Genomic DNA, 18,765 nt, shown 5'->3' with positions numbered 1-18,765 from the left:
TGTTCTATTTGTTGTTAATAAGTTTGATTCTTGTCAATATGAGAGACATCAACTGACATCTATGGCAAGAAAATGAAATTTTCTGAAGTCCAGAACAAATGACATTTACATGATTAGTACAGAGTACAACACAAATGTCGGTGAAATATAAGATAACTTGCTCATGCTGCACAACAAGGTAGACACCAGTGTTTGATAATGTTTATAGTATTAGTATGTTTAAAATTTCACCTACATTTGACAAAGTTATTGCCCCTTTCAATACCAAATTTTGGTTTATTCTGTTTAACGTCCTATTAACGGCAAGGGTCATTTAGGGATGTGCCATGGTTTGGAGGTGGAGGAAAGCCAGAGTACTCGAAGAAAAACCAATGGCCTTAACGGTCAGTACAGGGCACCTGCCCCACATGGGTTTCGAAATTCGCAACCCAGAGGTGGAGGGCTAGTGATAAAGTGTCGGGACACCTTAACCACTTGCTAAATATGTTGCTTTTTAACATAATAACTCACAAGACCGTGTCTTGTTAAAACCTCATAACATATGCATTACATGCAGGCAAAACTTATGCTGAAATTTAGTCACTCTGTCCCAAACTTGTTTTGGTTGTAGGTTCAAAACCATTAAAAATATCTTAATGAAACCAGATATACATGTACATATAAATTACCAGTATGTATTTCTAGCCTATGGTTGCAATGTTCAAATTATAGGTCACTTATTATATACGGTTCATGTATTTCTGACCTTTCCAGGATGATCAAATGATTAATGCACATTGTTAAGGTAAACACTTGCCAAGGTTCCTATGTAACTGCTGATACAGTGTAGGTTAGATATTATTTACTGCATAATTTTACCGTATATACAGGAGACCATAGACGCTAAAAGAAACTAGAAGTACAGATCCTTCCACAAATTAGTAGCATGTGTGGCATTGGTGTGAATCAAGCTATTGTATATTTCATAACGTTGATACAAGTCTAAATATACTTTCTTATGAATATTATTCAGTTCTTTTTACTTGCAAAATAACTGCACATTTATATGATTATAGTCTGATTTTAATATAATTGTGTTTATTCTGTTCTTTCCTTTTTGAGAAAATAAGAGAATATATAATTATAATACATGTAATAAGTGAAAATAACACAATATATTCTATATACAGGTATTATCTTCCAAAACTCTCGGACAGAAAAAAATGCACAGTTCACAAATTTGACATTGGCATGTTTCTATTACATAAATACGGTAACGTTTAGACTATATGGGAGTTACCTCCCTTCTATTAGTAATTTCTGTTTCCTGTATCAACACACATGGCGTAAGTTGAAGTAAACACACTTGGTGTATGTTCGTTTTATGCTGACAAACCAGTTTGTCTATTTCTAAATTAACGTTTCAGGCACAAAATCATGACGGACTTGCAAATGTTTAATACATGTAGGACCTATAGTGAATGAAAAACTGTCTTTGTCAAAGGGAAATGAGAAATGTTTAGAGGTCCTAGATCAACATCTGTCATAACTTAGCCTATCGTGTAAACTGAGTCAAAGTGAGTTACTTCTGCAAGTTCTGCTAAGTTCTGGAGTGTCACGAATTAACCGCGGGTCCTGTCCCACTCACCAGGGACACCTAACCAAACCCCAAGTTAGGCCATGTCTCTTGTTCCATTTTTTTTTAGATAACATTCATTTTATGTGCATCAAAATGCCAATGTATTGATAGTAGCAATATGCCATATCATGGTTAAATATATTTCCTTGGACATAGACTACAAATCCATCTTTTGATTTGTTTAGATGCACTGAAAAAATCATCTAATTTTCTTCTGAATAAAGTACATGGTGATATGTACATTTTCTTAGACCTGTTGTAATCCTTAGGGCTAAAATATTTGATATATGATCAGACCAGGTAACCTTTTTTTATTAAAAGTTAAACCTAAAACGTCTGCTAATAACCAACAAAATCTTGAGTCCTTGTTTGCGGTACAGCCACATGATATCCATATAAACATTTCCAATGCTGAATGCATGGCATTTTATTTTATCCAGGAACAAATTAACTGTCTAACAAAGCTAATAGGTCTTGGCTTTGCTTGACTTGTATAGGCCTATCGTGGTATGCATTAGTCTTTTTCAAAACTAGTTTCAAACTAGGAAACGTTTGCAGTATATTAATTATTGACAGTGTATTTGGTGTTTTTTTTGGAGACCTATTACAATTTGATGTACAGGTATGCAACATCAATGATTCTGATATGATTTTAATAATGTTGATTTTGTTGCTGAAATCATTTTCTACATATCTAGTGTTATATTAGCCAGAAAAAAACTCAGCTTTAAAAGTATTCAGTGCACAAATGAAAAGTGATTTCCAATCCTATTAACATGATTTCTAAGAATTATAAACGAATGGCATCAAGATCAGCTGATATCCATATAAACATTTCCAATGCTCACACTGCCTTATCAAATTACTAAAAACTCAAAACTTCAGTGGTTACAGTTTAGAGTTTTCCACCATATTCTAACCACCAATTCCTTTCTTTTTAAAGTAAAACTTGTAGATAGTCCTCTTTGTAATCTTTGTAACTCTGAAAGAGAAACCATTGAACATTTATTTTGGGAATGTGATCAAGTTCAAAATCTTTTACAAAGTTTAGAATTGTTATTGGAAGCTCTTTTTATTCCTTTTACTTTAAACAAACAAACAATACTTTTTGGCAAGATTAATACTTGTAACCCAGCATTATACAAAATTGACAATCAAATAATTCTACTAATGAAGCAATATATTTACAGAACTAGATGTCTGCATAAGTCTCTTAACATCAATGCATTGATTTATTCTATACTTGATCACTATAAAGTACAGAAATACATCACTAACATTAAAGGGTAGGGAGCGAAAGAAAAATTTAAGAATGATTGGAAGAAGTGGGAAAAATTAATACAAATTTTACAATGACATGCTTACTATTGTACATGCATGTACATTCTGTATATAATATATGAAATCAAAAAGTACATGAAAATGTTAATTTCCGTCTGTGTAACTTTATTCTAATATTGGTATTTGCTTTACTATTTATATACATATATTATTATAACAACAATTATATCATTGGACAGTCTTGAGTAAATTGAGTTAATCTCAGAGTCCTTCACCAGTCCCTGACAAATGCCATCTGATGCTTCTATTTTCAAAAAAAAAAAGAAATAATCTATTTTTAAATTTAACTCACCATTCAGATAAATTTAATAATTACACACTCTCTCTCTCTCTCTCTCTCTCTCTCTCTCTCTCTCTCTCTCTAAATGTGGGTATACGTATGACATTGTTTAGAAAGTGTATGTATGTTTTGTGTGTATATGCTATATATAAATAGTGCAATCAGTGTGGAGCCTGGTCAATGGTGCCGATGACTCAGTTGATGTGGCAAGAGTTGATATGACCAACACAGAAGCTGAGCCCTCGACAGGATTGATCAGGCTACCAGGAAACTGAATATGTATGTGTGTGTGGGATGGATGTATGCTTATCAGAATATGTATACATGTATAGGAGTATGTATGGTTTGTATGTATTCATCCTTGTAATTAAATTGATGATGATGATGATGATGAGTATAATGATGATTATTATTATATGATGAGTATATGATGATGATGATGATGATGATTATATGATGATGATGATGATGACTATGATGATGTTAAGATTATGATGAAGAAGTTTATGATGATGAGGATGATGAGGATGATAAGATTATGATGATGATGATATCATGATGTGATTATGATGATGATTTATTATGATGATGACTGATGATGATAAGATTATGATGGTTATATGATGATAATGATGATGATGATGACTATGATGACTATGATGATTATGATGATGATGGTGATGAGTATGATGATGATTAGTATGATGATGATATTATGATGATGATTATTTTTATGATGATGATTTTAATGTTTAAGTAGGATGATGAGATTATGATGATGAAGAATATAGGTTATGAGGACAGTGAGGATGAAATTATGATTATGATGATGGCAAACCATACATATTGGAATCGATGTGTGTTTGTGTGTGTGATTCTTATGTATTTACATGTATGTATTAAAATGTCTTTAAAAATTAAAAAATATGAAAAAAAAACCATTTCCAATGCTGAATGCATTGCATTTTATTTTGTCCAGGAACAAATTAACTGTCTAACAAAGCTAATAGGTCTTGGCTATGCTTGACTTGTATAGGCCTGTCGTGGTATACATTAGTCTTTTTCAAAACTAGTTTCAAACTAGGAAACGTTTGCAGTATATTAATTATTGACATTGTATTTGGTGTTTTTTTTGGAGACCTATTACAATTTGATGTACAGGTATGCAACATCAATGATTCTGATATTATTTTAATAATGTTGATTTTGTTGCTGAAATCATTTTCTACATATCTAGTGTTATATTAGCCAGAAAAAAACTCAGCTTTAAAAGTATTCAGTGCACAAATGAAAAGTGATTTCCAATCCTATTAACATGATTTCTAAGAATTATAAACGAATGGCATCAAGATCAGCTGAATACATTGACAAGTGAAGTAATTACTCTAAAAAACAAAAACAAAAAACAAAAAAAACCTCTTTATTTTGTTGCTTGTCTGTGTTAGAAGGGATATTCTGTAAGAATAAATTGTCTGAACATCTCTTTCCCAATAATAAATGACACTGAACATCCTTTATATTAAATGGCTGATTGCTGTTTAACAATCAGGTGGTGATACTCTTCAAGAAAATTACTCAAAATTACTTCTAGAATATATAAAAAAAATTTGCTTGGGCATTGCTATCATAAGTCCTGTAAAAATAGTTGGATGGCTCTGAAAAAACGTCTGCTAATAACTGTGTAACCCTGGTAAATACTAGCCGCAATATATTGCTCGGCTAGAGAGATCTTCTCTTTAGCTCGATCGGTTGAGCGTAAGACTAGTAAGCTAGAGGTCCCAGGTTCGATCCCTAGTGGAGGCAGTGATTTAAATTAAGTTATCCTGCGCTCTTGTTACAATTGTTCGTGGTACAGCCACATGATATCCATATAAACATTTCCAATGCTGAATGAATGGCATTTTATTTTGTCCAGGAACAAATTAACTGTCTTACAAAGCTAATAGGTCTTGGCTATGCTTGACTTGTATAGGCCTATTGTCAGGTTACAAAAACTGCCAACTTACTTAGGTAATCCGCAAACTCGCAAATATTATACGCCAGTTGGAGTATGGTTTGTTGATTAAAAAAAACTAAAATCGCTAAAACAGTAAATGCAATACAATGTTTAATGGCGTACTAATTAGTGACAAGATGAATAATATTTTACTAAAATATGTTAACTGAAAGCGTTTTCTAATTAGAAGTTTGATTGTTACTCTAACAGAAGTATTGCATCAATTTTTGGTACTTTCCAACGTGCAAATGATTTTTATTTTTTGCACTTGTTTGATGTTTCATGACTAAGTAAATGTGACTTTTAAAATGATATGCTTAAAGAGATTTTTGCTATTTTTAGTATCAAAGCTATTACCTTAATTTGATAATTAGGCATGTAATAGGCAAGTTTGCGTATTACCATGTATACGCAAGTTGGTGGTTTTCTCAAACCTGTTAAAGTGAGAGGAAGCAATGCAATAGTGAATTCTCATTGCCACTATATATAGACACACAGCGCATCCAATGCAATTCTTTTGGTACTAACACTCATTTTTCAGAATCTCTAGAGTCATTATAATGGAGGGAAATTTGTTTCCAATCATGAAAAATCAGTACAAAATACCATTTTAATCTTGTCGTCTTCAAAAGAACATGTATTTTAATAGGGATGACCAGGATTTTGAAAAAAAAAGGTTGGGGTGAGATTTGTCAGGATCTATAATGGCAGTCAATAGAGGACAACACTTTGCTGATACTGTAGCTGACAGGTGTTATCTACAGTACCAACATCTACCCAGGGAAGGAAAACCACAAAAGGGCAAGGAATGGACCTTAATGGCAGCTGTTGTCATGACCGTCAGCAATGATACTGGTATGATCAGTAGCTTGACTTTAATTATTAGTATATAAATGTTAATCTCTACTGTGTCAATACATGTCTCGGGCATCATAGATGTGGTCATTCTTAATATTTATCAATAGACTGAAAGGAAAAAGAAACGCAATAAAAAATTACTATGGTAAAAAAAAAGATGTAATAGAATGTAAAATTTGTGTAATTTAAAGATAAGGAACCACTCTGTTGTCTGAAAATTTCATCCATGTACATTTTGTACACTCGTCAAATGCACATGGATGAAATTTTCACAGATGACAGAGTGATTCCCTGTATTTTAATTTATTATTAATAATGACCCTGGCTGTTAATAGGACATTAAACAAAAGCAAATGTCTATTAATTATACCATTATTACATTCTATATATCTTCATTTCTCATAAACTGGGCATTTTTTTATTGCACTTTTTCCTTTCAGTATACATGTATTATCAGCTAAGATTATTCAATATGACTGTATTCAATTTCAACCTTTATAATGTAATTTTGTTAAATTAAAGAACTATCTAGTTCACACAGGTTTACCTGAGAAGTGTAGATATAAAAAAGTTGGATTGAATGTAGTTTCATGTTTTACAGAAAACAAACCCAGTGGTGATCATGATCTAGGAGGTGATGATATAGATGTGGTTTCCATAGGAACAGGATCCAGGTGTATTGGAAAGTCATTATTGAGAGATAAAGGTGACATTGTTTTCATGACAAATTACTTGCACACTGATATCATCAACTTGTTTCTTTGATGTTTTATTGCAAATTATGTAATTTATTCTAAATCTATGTGAACTGTTTTATAGATGTTGTCAATAAGTACATACACCATAATTACATAGTTTAGGAGCATTGGCTATGGATTTCTGCTAACAGAGAGAAAAGACAACGTATCAAGCTTAATAGTCACAATTCAGTATGTACAGATATGTTTGACTTATCCCTCAGCCAGAGGGATTCAATTTGTTGTAATAGGAAGGAGTAATGAAATGTTCCCTGCCTGCGTGGGGGTTTGCGCTAGTGACCTCTCACTCTTAAGGCAAACATCCTACCACTATAGGCTAAAGCCAGAACTAGTAAGGTGACCTATACTTTTACAGTGTTATTGAAATGTATGGCACCTTAGAGGAGGAGGAATCAGGTATGCAGTTATAAAGAAAATGGGGTTCAATATTGGGAAAAAAACTTCATCAGTATATTAAAGATGTAATGACCTAATTAAATATTTCTTGGCCGAAAGGAGTAAGATTTGTACAAATGAAAGGTGTGCTGGACTTTTGGACAGTGTGGGACAGCTGGCTCTAATAGGAAAAATAGTCTAACACACATTTCACGTCTCATATCATTTTGTACAAATTAATTTTATTATGTGTCTTGATAGCAATAATAAGGTACTTTTAGTTCCTTATCTGAGAAATCAGCTGGGACTGTACATTTCTCCTGCATCCATCTTTTACAAGTACATACGAAACACACCATCAGCTTCTTTTATTAAGACATCTCTGTCTCTTGTTGCATTTAAAAGCTGTTTACAACATGACATTGTTTCTATTTCAGAGTTAACCTCAGTGAAAACCATTTATGTTTATGTGTTGACGTAGAAAATGTACATCACTATTTCTTAACATGTCAATATTACTCTATTGTAAGAAATCTCCTGGTAAGAAATCTTAGGGAACCTAAATCGTCCAGAGATCTGAACTGACCCAAATGCTCTTCCCTGGGGAAATCAAGATTTTTTGAACAAAACAAGTAAAACGTTTACCTACCTATGTATGTTAGTACATTAATGATACAAACTGTTTCTTGTTACATCATGTTCTGGTGTGAAAACCTTGGTTAATACTCTTGAGTATAGTTCTAGCTACAGAGAAACAACTGTCAACAAATTATAACAATTCATTTTGTTAATTCAAGTTATTTAATTAAAATATTCTAATTAAATGTACATATTAAGAAAGCCATGTATGTAAAATGTACTAAAGTTAGAAGAAGGCTAACTTAGATGTAAGAACTAATCTTAATATGTTTTAACAAAGGAAAAAGGACTTTAGCATCTCTACAAGTTCGAGTTTCTGGGATTTTGGGTCACAGTGGATGTCATTCTAACTATATTAAAAAAATCCTTTGACAGCGACTCTAGTGGCTTTATTCCTTGAAGGATTTGATTGAACTTCACACAATGATAAAGGACCATAATATCTCAGATAGACTTCAGTTCAGTGTTGCTGGATGGAGGTCAAGGTCACTGTTACTATTTTTAGAAAACCTTTTAAGTGCTTTATCAGCTTCATTCTTTGAGAGATTTTGATCAAGCTTCATACATTTTCAATGAACCATATCATCTCTGACAAGTTTAAGATTCAGGGTCATTGGATCAAGGTCAAGGTCATTGATACTATTTTTAGAAAATCCTTGGTCAGCACGGCTTCATTCCTTGAGGGATTTTGATCGAACTTGACACAATTACAAAGGACTGTAACATCTCAGACAATTTTATGTTTCAGGGTTGTTAGATCAAGGTCAAGGTCACCATAACTTATTTAGAAAAATCCTTTTTTTCAGCACACTAATGGGTTCTTATTTAGGATCATATTATCTTGGACAAATATGAGTTCAGGGTTGTTGGGTCAAGGTCACCATTACAATTGTTAGAAAATCATTGTTAGTGCTCTGGAGGCATCATTCCTAAATGGATTTGGATCAAGCTTCAGACACTTGTTAAGGACCATGGTAGCTAGAGGGGACCAGTAGGAGACAATACTCAGTATGCTTGTTTGTATGGCATTTAAAAATCCCAGATGGCTGTCCCTTGTGGCAGAAATATTTTTGAATAATGTCAATAGCTGCCTTAACACATAGTAAACAATCCTCGGTATGAGGAATACCTAATGGTCAAGAACATCAACAGGTATTACAATGTTCTGCCTGACTATAATGGTACAAATGTTCATTCAGCATGTACAAGTCACTTTAATCGTTCTTTGAGCAAATTAAAGATTATCAAATTCATATTACAAAAGCAGATGAGGTAAGCAGGCACCATGTACCTCTTGTTAATAGTTTTCCACTGAAGTCAGACCACTTTTACACTATCGATGCTGATTGTTGTGTAGTGTTGGATGTCATGGCGTTTGATTGGTGTATTCACAGGTGACATCATCAATGACAGCCACGCAGAAGTATTGGCCAGAAGAGCTTTTATTCGGTAAGACAATGCAGACATATTTATGTTTACTTTGTACGGCCTTGAGATAAACCAACCAACCAAATGGGTTGTAAATCGTAAAAAGTGAGAGTGATTACATGTGAGAATTGATCAGATCTTTCTTTTTTATAGTACAGTGTAGTTGGAATCCCAGATTTACAATATCGCTAGTTGGAAATTCCTGATGCATTTAGATTTATAACTATATTGTATTGCTAGTAACTTCTGAAGTTTAAGATTAATAATTATCGCTAGTAAGAAATTTCTGAAGATCTAAGATTTACAATATCGGTAGTTGGAAATTCTTGATGCCTTTAGATTTATAACTACATATGTACATTGTATTGCTAGGAATTTCTGAAGTTTAAGATTAATAGTTATCGCTAGTAAGAAATTTCTGAAGATTTAAGATTTACAATATTGGTAGTTGGAAATTCCTGAAAGGTTTTCAAATTTACAATTACCGCTAGTTAGAAATTCTTGAAGGTTTCAGACTTACAATCATTGATGGTAAGGAATTCATGAAGGGTTTAGATTTACAATCATTACCAGAAAGAAATTCCTGAAGGGTTTTCAAATTTACAACCATTGCTAGTTAGAACTGATAATTTTAGAAGAAAAAAACAGCCCTATACCAACAAAAATGCAGTATACATTTGTGTATTTGTCATTTTGTTTTTATTTGTATGTATTAACACTGAACATTTCCATTGTTTTAAAGCTACTTGTATGACCAGCTCACCCTTGTTTACACCAACCAGGACAGTGCAGTGTTAGAGGTCACAGATAACTACAGGGTCAAGGTCAAGGATGGGGTCAAGTTCCACTTCTTCTCTAGTCACACACCATGTAAGTATGAAAGTATGAATTTAGTATTCATGATTAAACCCACTATACTCACAACTACCCAGGTATCTTTGATTTGTGTCATGTATGTGGCTTGTCATTAAATTTCCTACCTTTTATATGATGACTGATTTCATTAAAGATGAAAAGAATTAATATGATAGAAAATGTTCTTATATTGAATCAAAATAAAAAAGAATCGCATCTATGATAAGGTTTTATTGAATTGTATGTAGTCTACTTTTGATATTTTCTACACACAAAGGAGATCTGTTGTTTGTAGGTGGTGATGCCTCTATATTTCCTAAAGCCAGTGGTACTATGGACAACTCTGGTTTTAAGGTTGAAAACAACAACAAACTTCAATGTCAGCTGACTGACCAGGATGAAGGTCATCTACAAACAAGAGATGAAGTTCTCCTAAAAAATGTATCTAAAATTAAGTCTCAGAAGTCTGATGTGTCAGCCTCAGGTTCAATAAGTCAGAGTTTAGTAGCAAAACATAAATTATTATGCTGCAGTGAAGATGAAATACAACCAAAGAAGTCACGGTCAGTTATTGATGACAGAGTTCAAGGTCAAGGTGATCAGGACAGAAAGTTCACAGAAGACTTTTCAGGCTCAAGTACGTGTAATCGTACGAAAAGATTCTAATTGTTTTGATCTTACAAACTGAAAATAAGGAATATATTGCACAAACTGATTGTGTGAGGTCACAACCCGAGCTGAATGTAGAGTCTGATGGAGATATTTATAGAACTGGGGCTAAGTGTGTCCCTGGTGGTGACCAGGACAACTTTGGGACAGGACATGATTACCACACAGTGGGAGTGTTGAGGACTAAGCCTGGCCGAGGAGACAGAACTCTCTCAATGTCTTGTAGTGATAAACTGGCTCGCTGGAATGTCGTCGGATGTCAGGGGGCGTTACTTTCCAACTTCCTGTCACATCCAGTCTACTTTGACACGATTGTTATAGGAAGGTTGGTTTTTTCCAAACTTTTTCATGTTCAATTAATATTGTTTAAAAAGTTTATTAAAGTTTCATAAGTGGTAGTTGAGTGGTAATATATTTCATGGGAAAATCTTATTTTACATATTTTTTATTGAAGTTTTTATTCAGTACATGTCAAGAATTAATTAGACAGTACAGTAGAATCTGATCTTGATTTGTAGTTGTCCCTACAGTCAAAATGCCTTGAACAGAGCTGTGATACAGAGAAGTAGAGGCGTGGACCAGCTTCCTTATGGATATCGTCATGGAAACCCCCAACTTCTTCAGTCCTCTCATATTTTCCCAGACTCACGTACCTCATTGGAAGAAAATCATCAGGTTTCCTTGGCACCATGTCCAATGTGTAAGTGTAACCTTGGTCAAGGTCATAGACCTTCACAACATGTGTGGTATTTGAAAGGTCATTGAAAAGTTAATCTGAATAGTTAAGGGCACGGAGTTTGGATTTCAAAACTCTCATGTTATCCACTATTTTCATCAGCTTATAAACAATGAAAATATGTAAAAAAAAATATCTATTAAAATGTTTGATTAATAACTATTCAATCTTTTTTAATGCAGCTTTTTTAGCCCACCATCATCAGATGGTGGGCTATTCAAATCGCCCTGCGTCCGTGGTCCGTCGTCCGTCCGTCCGTCCCTCCGTCCGTCCGTCCGTCCCTCCGTCCGTAAACAATGCTTGTTATCGCTATTTCTGAGAAAGTACTGATGGGATCTTTCTCAAATTTCATATGTAGGTTCCCCTTGGTGCCTAGTTGTGCATATTGCATTTTGGGACCGATCGGAAAATAACATGGCCGACAGGCAGCCATCTTGGATTTTGACAATTGAAGTTTGTTATCTCTATTTCTGAGAAAGTATTGAAGAGATCTTTCTCAAATTTCATATGTAGGTTCCCCTTGGTGCCTTGTTATGCATATTGCATTTTGGGACCGATCAGAAAACAACATGGCCGACAGGCAGCCATCTTGGATTTTGACATTTGGAGTTTGTTATCGCTATTTCTGAGGAAGTACTGAAGGGATCTTTCTCAAATTTCATAAGTAGGTTCCCTTTGGTGCCTAGTTATGCATATTGCATTTAGGGACCAATCGGAAAACAACATGGCCGACAGGCAGCCATCTTGGATTTTGACAATTTGAGTTTGTTATCGCTATTTCTGAGGAAGTACTGAAGGGATCTTTCTCAAATTTCATATATAGGTTCCCTTTGGTGCCTAGTTATGCATATTGCATTTTGGGACCAATCGGAAAACAACATGGCCGACAGGCAGCCATCTTGGATTTTGACAATTGAAGTTTGTTATCGCTATTTCTGTGAAAGTACTGAAGGGATCTTTCTCAAATTTCATATGCAGGTTCCTCTTTGTTCCTGGTTATGCATATTGCATTTTGAGACTAATTAGAAAACAACATGGCCGACAGGCAGCCATCTTGGATTCTGACAATTAAAGTTTGTTATCGCTATTTCTGTGAAAGTAATGAAGGGATCTTTTTCAAATTTCATATGCACGTTCCCCTCAGTGCCTAGTTATGCATATTGCATTTTGAGACCAATCGGAAAACAACATGGCCAACAGGCAGCCATCTTGGATTTTGACAATTGAAATTTGTTATCGCTTTTTCTGTGAAAGAACTGAAGGGATCTTTCTCAAATTTCATATGGAGGTTCCCCTTGGTGCCTACTTATGCATATTGCATTTTGAGACCAATCAGAAAACAAAATTGCTGACAGGCAGCCATCTTGGATTTTGACAATTAAAATTTGTTATCGCTATTTCTCAGAAAGTAATGAAGGGATCTTTCTGAAATTACATATGCAGGTTCCCCTCAGTGCCTAGTTGTGCATATTGCATTTTGAGACTAATCAGAAAACAACATGGCTGACAGGCAGCCATCTTGGATTTTGACAATTGAAGTTTGTTATCGCTATTTCTGTGAAAGTACTGAAGGGATCTTTTTCAAATTTCATATGTAGGTTCCCCTCAGTGCCTAGTTTTGCATACTGGGACCAATACGAAAACAACATGGCCGACAGACAGCCATTATAGCTAAATCTTAAATTCTATATATAGGTTCCCCTTGTTTGAATAGTACTAGAGGGCTGTTTCTGAATTTACACAGATAAGTAAGACTTAGAGGAAGGGAAAAGTAGGGAAAAGATCAATCTGACATGGAACCTATAAAGATCATTCAATGGTGGGCGCCAAGATCCCTCTGGGATCTCTTGTATCTGAATGATTGGTTTGTGGAACAGGTTGGTTGATACAGTGGTTTATAAATATGATGAAGACTAAATAAAATTTGTTGAGGATTCAGTTTATTGACTAATGATTCTATCACTAGTCCTGTTGTTAAAGTACAAGTATGGTATAGGAGTACATGTACTGGTATTTATATTTCTATCCATTGAGGATCATCTGCCAAGTTAACCATACTGGTAAGTACTGTTTCATCTTTCAGCTATTACCTGGCACCGTGGACTGGGGGATGATTTTCATCAGGTGTTGGTCAATGGCAGACAGCATGGTGCTACTAAAAAGATGATCCATATGCCTAAAGCTAGGTAAGCTGTAGTCACAGGGCCGGTTAGGTGGCACAGTGGTAACACACTTGCCTTTCACTTATGCGACCGGGATTTGATTCCCCTGTTCAGATGTAAAAAGGTATTGGAGTTACCTGCCCAACCACTTGGGTTTTCTCTGGGTACTCCGGTTTCCTCCCACAGTAAGAACCCTCACACGATTCCATCCAGGCCAACAAAAGTGATTAATATTCATAGTTAAAGTTTACATAGTCTTTTAAAATGACATTTGGTAAATAAATAGGTGTTTGTATGTACAAGATAACCTTGTGTAATAGGCTCTAAATCTAATGGTTTCTTTTTTCTATAGGAAATAAGCTGCTTTGTTATTTTATTCCCTGCGCCTAGTTGCAGATATATTATAGGGGTTGTATGTTACCCCAATTCATATTTCCTCTTCCTACTTTATTAGTTTCCTACTGGTGACACGTGTGAACTATAGGTTTTTACTTCATCCGTCTTGTATGTAAGTACGTAAGGCCAAAGTTTGTCAGCACTCTTAGCCTAGTGGCTTCATTCCCTGGGAGATTTTGATCAAACTTCACACAATGATAAAGGACCATATATTAATGTTCAATTGTCAGGGATTTTGGGTCAAGGTCACTCTATTTTCAGCAGGGCCGGTAGGAGACATGTATTACTTTTTTTTCATGCGATTGTCATGTAATTTCAAACAAGCATCGCCTCTTGTACGAGTTCTGATATCAGTCAACTGGGTGGAATGAGGTCACTGTATCTACCGGTATAAATAGAATTTTGGTATTCTTCCTCTGCTGACCTCATTTTTCCCTTGAATTGTTGTGTATCCAGGTACTGTAATTCCTAAACTTGTTCATAGACATCACCTCTTTATGAGTTTGTGTATAAACAAATGAGATTACCATTCTTATAAATAGAATTTTGAAATTAGAATTATTGAAATAGAAATTAGTGATTTCTTTTTGAGTTTGGTGTTGTTGATATATACACATTTTTTTATGACCAGTAACTTCTTCATGAGAGGTTTAATATCAACTGCAATGTCTTTTTTTTCTTTGCAACAAAGTTTGTTTCTTTTTCAGAAGTAAAGTTTGCAGTATGGAGTTGTTCCGTCGATATATACATGTACTGGAGGTTATCCCCAAGGGGAAACTTCCTCTCAACCTGAGGTGAGCTATTTATTATAGATTCTTTCATTGCTTGAATTTTCTTCTTAAGACATCTTTACGTTTGATACAAGCCCACCATTCGTGAGATGGCGAGATATCCACCTAAAACAATTTGTAATGGTATGTTATTGAATATGGCCTTTGCAAACAAAAGACAGATCTCCAGATGAGTACGTTATGATGTGTCTGTTCCAGGTCAACCAAACAGCCAGCTGATGTGACATATGCCGAGCACAAAACCATGGCAACAGAGTACCAGGCAGCATGGGAATGTGTAAAGAAACTAGATTTGTTTAAATCCTGGGTCCATAAACCTTCTGGGCTTACATCGTTTTTACTGGACAATAAATAGCTCTTTATATCTAACATTTTGTAAGTGTTCAACTTTCAAAAGCAAATTACTGATAAGAATTTATCTGTTGGCAGATTATACAAGTGCAATCAATGATTGCTAAAGCTCTTCGGCGGCAGCAATCACACTATGCATTAATTTTTTATGTATGTATAAGCATGTCATTTTGAAATTGCAAGTCGCATAATATCGCTCCTATACCTCTAATGGATGTATAAACCAAATAAGAAGGGTGTGGACTTACAAGCTTTCCAAAACTTACCCCAAAAATCTTTAAAGAGGGTTTTTGTGCCAAAAAAATAAGTCCACTAAATGATAAAATGCAAAAAAAAAAAAATTGCATGATTTTGATATAACATCACTCCTGGACATCTAATGAATGCATAAACCAAATTAGAAGGGTGTAAGAGCATAATTTTGGACTTACCCCAAAAACTTTAAAGTGGATTTTGGTGATAAAAAAAATTAAGTTAACAAAATGGTAAAATGCAAAAAAATCTCAAATTGTTTTTGCATGATTTTGCCATAACATTACTTCTAGACCTCTAATGAATGTATAAACTAAATTAGAAGGGTGTGAGGTGTATACTTTTGGACTTTCCAAAAACTGATCCCAAAAACTTTAAAGTTCTGGGGTGGGACGCGGACGCGGACAGCATTAGCTCTTGGTTACTTGTAACTGGTGAGCTAAAATTTCATGAAACCCTTGTTCACAAAACATTTAAAACGCAGAAGTTGTCAAATGTGACCTCTGACCCTTTAACCCTGACTGATGACCACCAGAATCTGATCGGGTGTAGAACTTGGATGTTGTGCTAGTATGGTGTTGATATGGACCAAATCTGTGGAGTGTCTCATGAAGTATCTAGTACACAAACTTTTGTTACAGAGGGGTGAATTGTGATGCTTCTTCCTTCACTATTGTAAATGTATAACTTTTATCTAACGAAACAATGGTTTAAATATAAATCAGATCTGTTGAGAGATCCTCAAGACATAACACCGATTCAAAATTGGACAGGATACCATGTCGTATGCAGAAGGGGTCACACAAGGGACTGTTGACCAGTGACTGTTGACCAGTGACCATCGGAATATGATCAAGTGTAGAAGTCTATAGTGTAAATATGAACCAAAACTGCCATGGGGTTCTCAAAATATGTCATTAATTTGGAGACGAGAGCAGAAGATTAAACCACTTCTACATGTAATTAAGTGAGATGAGGTTATCCTGGTGTTAAACCTTAAATTTGTGACATCTTACAACAACTTGCACACCTGTTAGGATTTTCTCAGTTTGGGTTATGTTACTGAATCTCGTCACCATAGATATTTCAGATGCAGTCTGGTTGAAAATGAACATCTAGGGCACAGGGTATTAAATATAATGATGTGATGTACTCTGGTGTTGATAAAGTTAGTAACAACAATGGACAAATAATATTAAGGACAATTTTATACTTTTATACAAATCCTTTAATGTCTCTAAGTTTCTGTTCAAAGAAAAATCAGTACACAAAATATGGCAGGAATTTGCAATAGTTATATAAAACATAATTTTAGTGGAATAGACATTTGTTCACACTTTGTGAGAGACAATCCGGTTTAATGAATGGCAAAATTTACACAATCATGTGACCATGACACATACATGCCATACCTCCCGGCGTGAGACAAAATCTCCCTTATTTTCAAGTCATTTATTTCCTCCCGGCAGGAGAGCCAAAATTCCCGTATTTTGTAATTCCCTCCGGTATTTTTGCCGACGCCATTTTTGTTTACAATTCAGTGTTTTTCTCGCGAGATTTGGCTAAATTTAGCGATCACGTGATCCATCTGTTCACGTGATCACTCAATCAAAATGGCGCCTGTTGGACACGGCTTTCACACGAAGCTCTGGCTAGTGTAATGTTTGCGCTAGAATATCTATCACCATGAAATAAAGGCAAGTCGCTTACAAACAATTTAACCCCCTTAGCTAACAGACTTGAATTATGGTTTGTTTTCTTTTAGGACCATACTTTGATGATGGTAATTGATACAGAGTCTGGTCAGACGCAAAATCACACGTGTTTTTCATTTACCATGTGTATCGTTGATCAGTGATAGCAAGATGAAATCCGATAATTTCTTTTAGAAAACTATCAAAATTTGCACATCTGGTGGTCGTAGTGGTCAATCATGATGTTTACAATGACTGTACCGTCCATGACAGAGACAATATACAAAATCTAGAATGATCGTGATAAGATTTACTGCAGTCTGCTAACATTAACATCTTCCGTTCTCATAATTTCATGTATACACTTGCACACTTGGAATATTTTTATATCTAAATGGTCCAACATAAGGTATCCCCACAGGATATTTCATGGTGATTTGATAACTGATTTTTACAACTGATGTGTTCCCTCAGAGTGGATCAAGCTTTCTAATTTTAAGAAAATCCAAACTGATAAATGAATAACTTGCTTGTCTTAATCTTTAGCTACATGTAATTATAATATACCCTTTTCAAATGCTGTTATGCAATATTCATAAAGCTGTGAAACTTTTTGTGTTGTATAAAAAAAATCGGGAAAAAAATTCATATCATCAGAATCTGAATGTATACTTATTGCATTTTTTACCTTATACAACTTTCTGTTGTTTGCATATACAATATGATTAATATCTAAAATAAATACAAATATTCTTTATCACTTTCAAAATTAGTTAATTGCTAAAAAATTGAGTAAAAATGTCGATATTTATGTCGCGCACAAATCTCCCTTATTTTAGGCAAAATTCCCTTAAAATAATCATCAATCTCCCTTATTGGTCTCCCAAAAATATGGCATGTATTGACAGCCATGGCCGCTGTGTCGGCATGGAACATACACAATGGATAACAATTAAAAGTGACTAGTTTGTGAGGACCACAACACAGATGTTAAGGAACAGTAGAGAGGTTAAAGGTCAAACAGGAGACAAATTGCTGCCATCCCCACATTAACCTCGACAGAAGCTGCTTTGCAGTCTATATAAAGTAACCTGGCAATAGCTAAAGGCATCTGTGAACTTAGAAAATACTGCTATTGATAGCCACTAGGGGGCAGTCAATTCATACCCCTGGTGGTACATCATTGTAATACTGATACAGGGGGGATAACCTACTTTAGATACTTAAATACAACTGATGCCAGAATCATCAAAGATGGGTTATATTTTGGCCTGGGAATCATTAAACAATGTTAATAAAACCATTTTTTCATAGAAAATATCAATTTAAAGCCTAAAACAAATTCTCAGAAAACAATTACCTCAACTAATGAACACAACTCCACTCTTTAAAATATAATAAAATATTTGATCACGGTAGCAAAAAACTGATTGATCAGAAAACATTATAACAGTTGATAGGATAAAACTTGTAATAAATTAATTGGGCAGGAAATATACAGTACTTGAATTTACAACAAACATTTAGGCATATTGACCGATTAATGGACCATTGTCCAAAGTCTTA

The 18,765-nt window shown here is 34.6% G+C and overlaps 1 protein-coding gene across 1 annotated transcript; it reads left to right on the top strand.

The window, feature by feature from the left end:
• The first annotated feature begins 5,524 nt into the window (after window positions 1-5,524).
• Window positions 5,525-15,273, top strand: LOC117337917 (tRNA-specific adenosine deaminase 1-like). Its single transcript, XM_033899062.1, is given in 10 exon segments — window positions 5,525-6,090; window positions 6,695-6,799; window positions 9,260-9,314; window positions 10,036-10,163; window positions 10,444-10,791; window positions 10,794-11,142; window positions 11,336-11,517; window positions 13,637-13,739; window positions 14,819-14,905; window positions 15,101-15,273. Coding segments are annotated over 10 exon segments (1,665 nt in total). The 5' UTR covers window positions 5,525-5,939; the 3' UTR covers window positions 15,258-15,273.
• The last annotated feature ends 3,492 nt before the right edge of the window (window positions 15,274-18,765 follow it).

The sequence above is a fragment of the Pecten maximus genome, chromosome 11, assembly GCF_902652985.1.
Source record: "Pecten maximus chromosome 11, xPecMax1.1, whole genome shotgun sequence".
Taxonomy (NCBI): domain Eukaryota; kingdom Metazoa; phylum Mollusca; class Bivalvia; order Pectinida; family Pectinidae; genus Pecten; species Pecten maximus.
The sequence above is the reverse complement of the archived record's forward strand: the minus strand, read 5'-3'. Positions and strand labels throughout refer to the sequence as shown.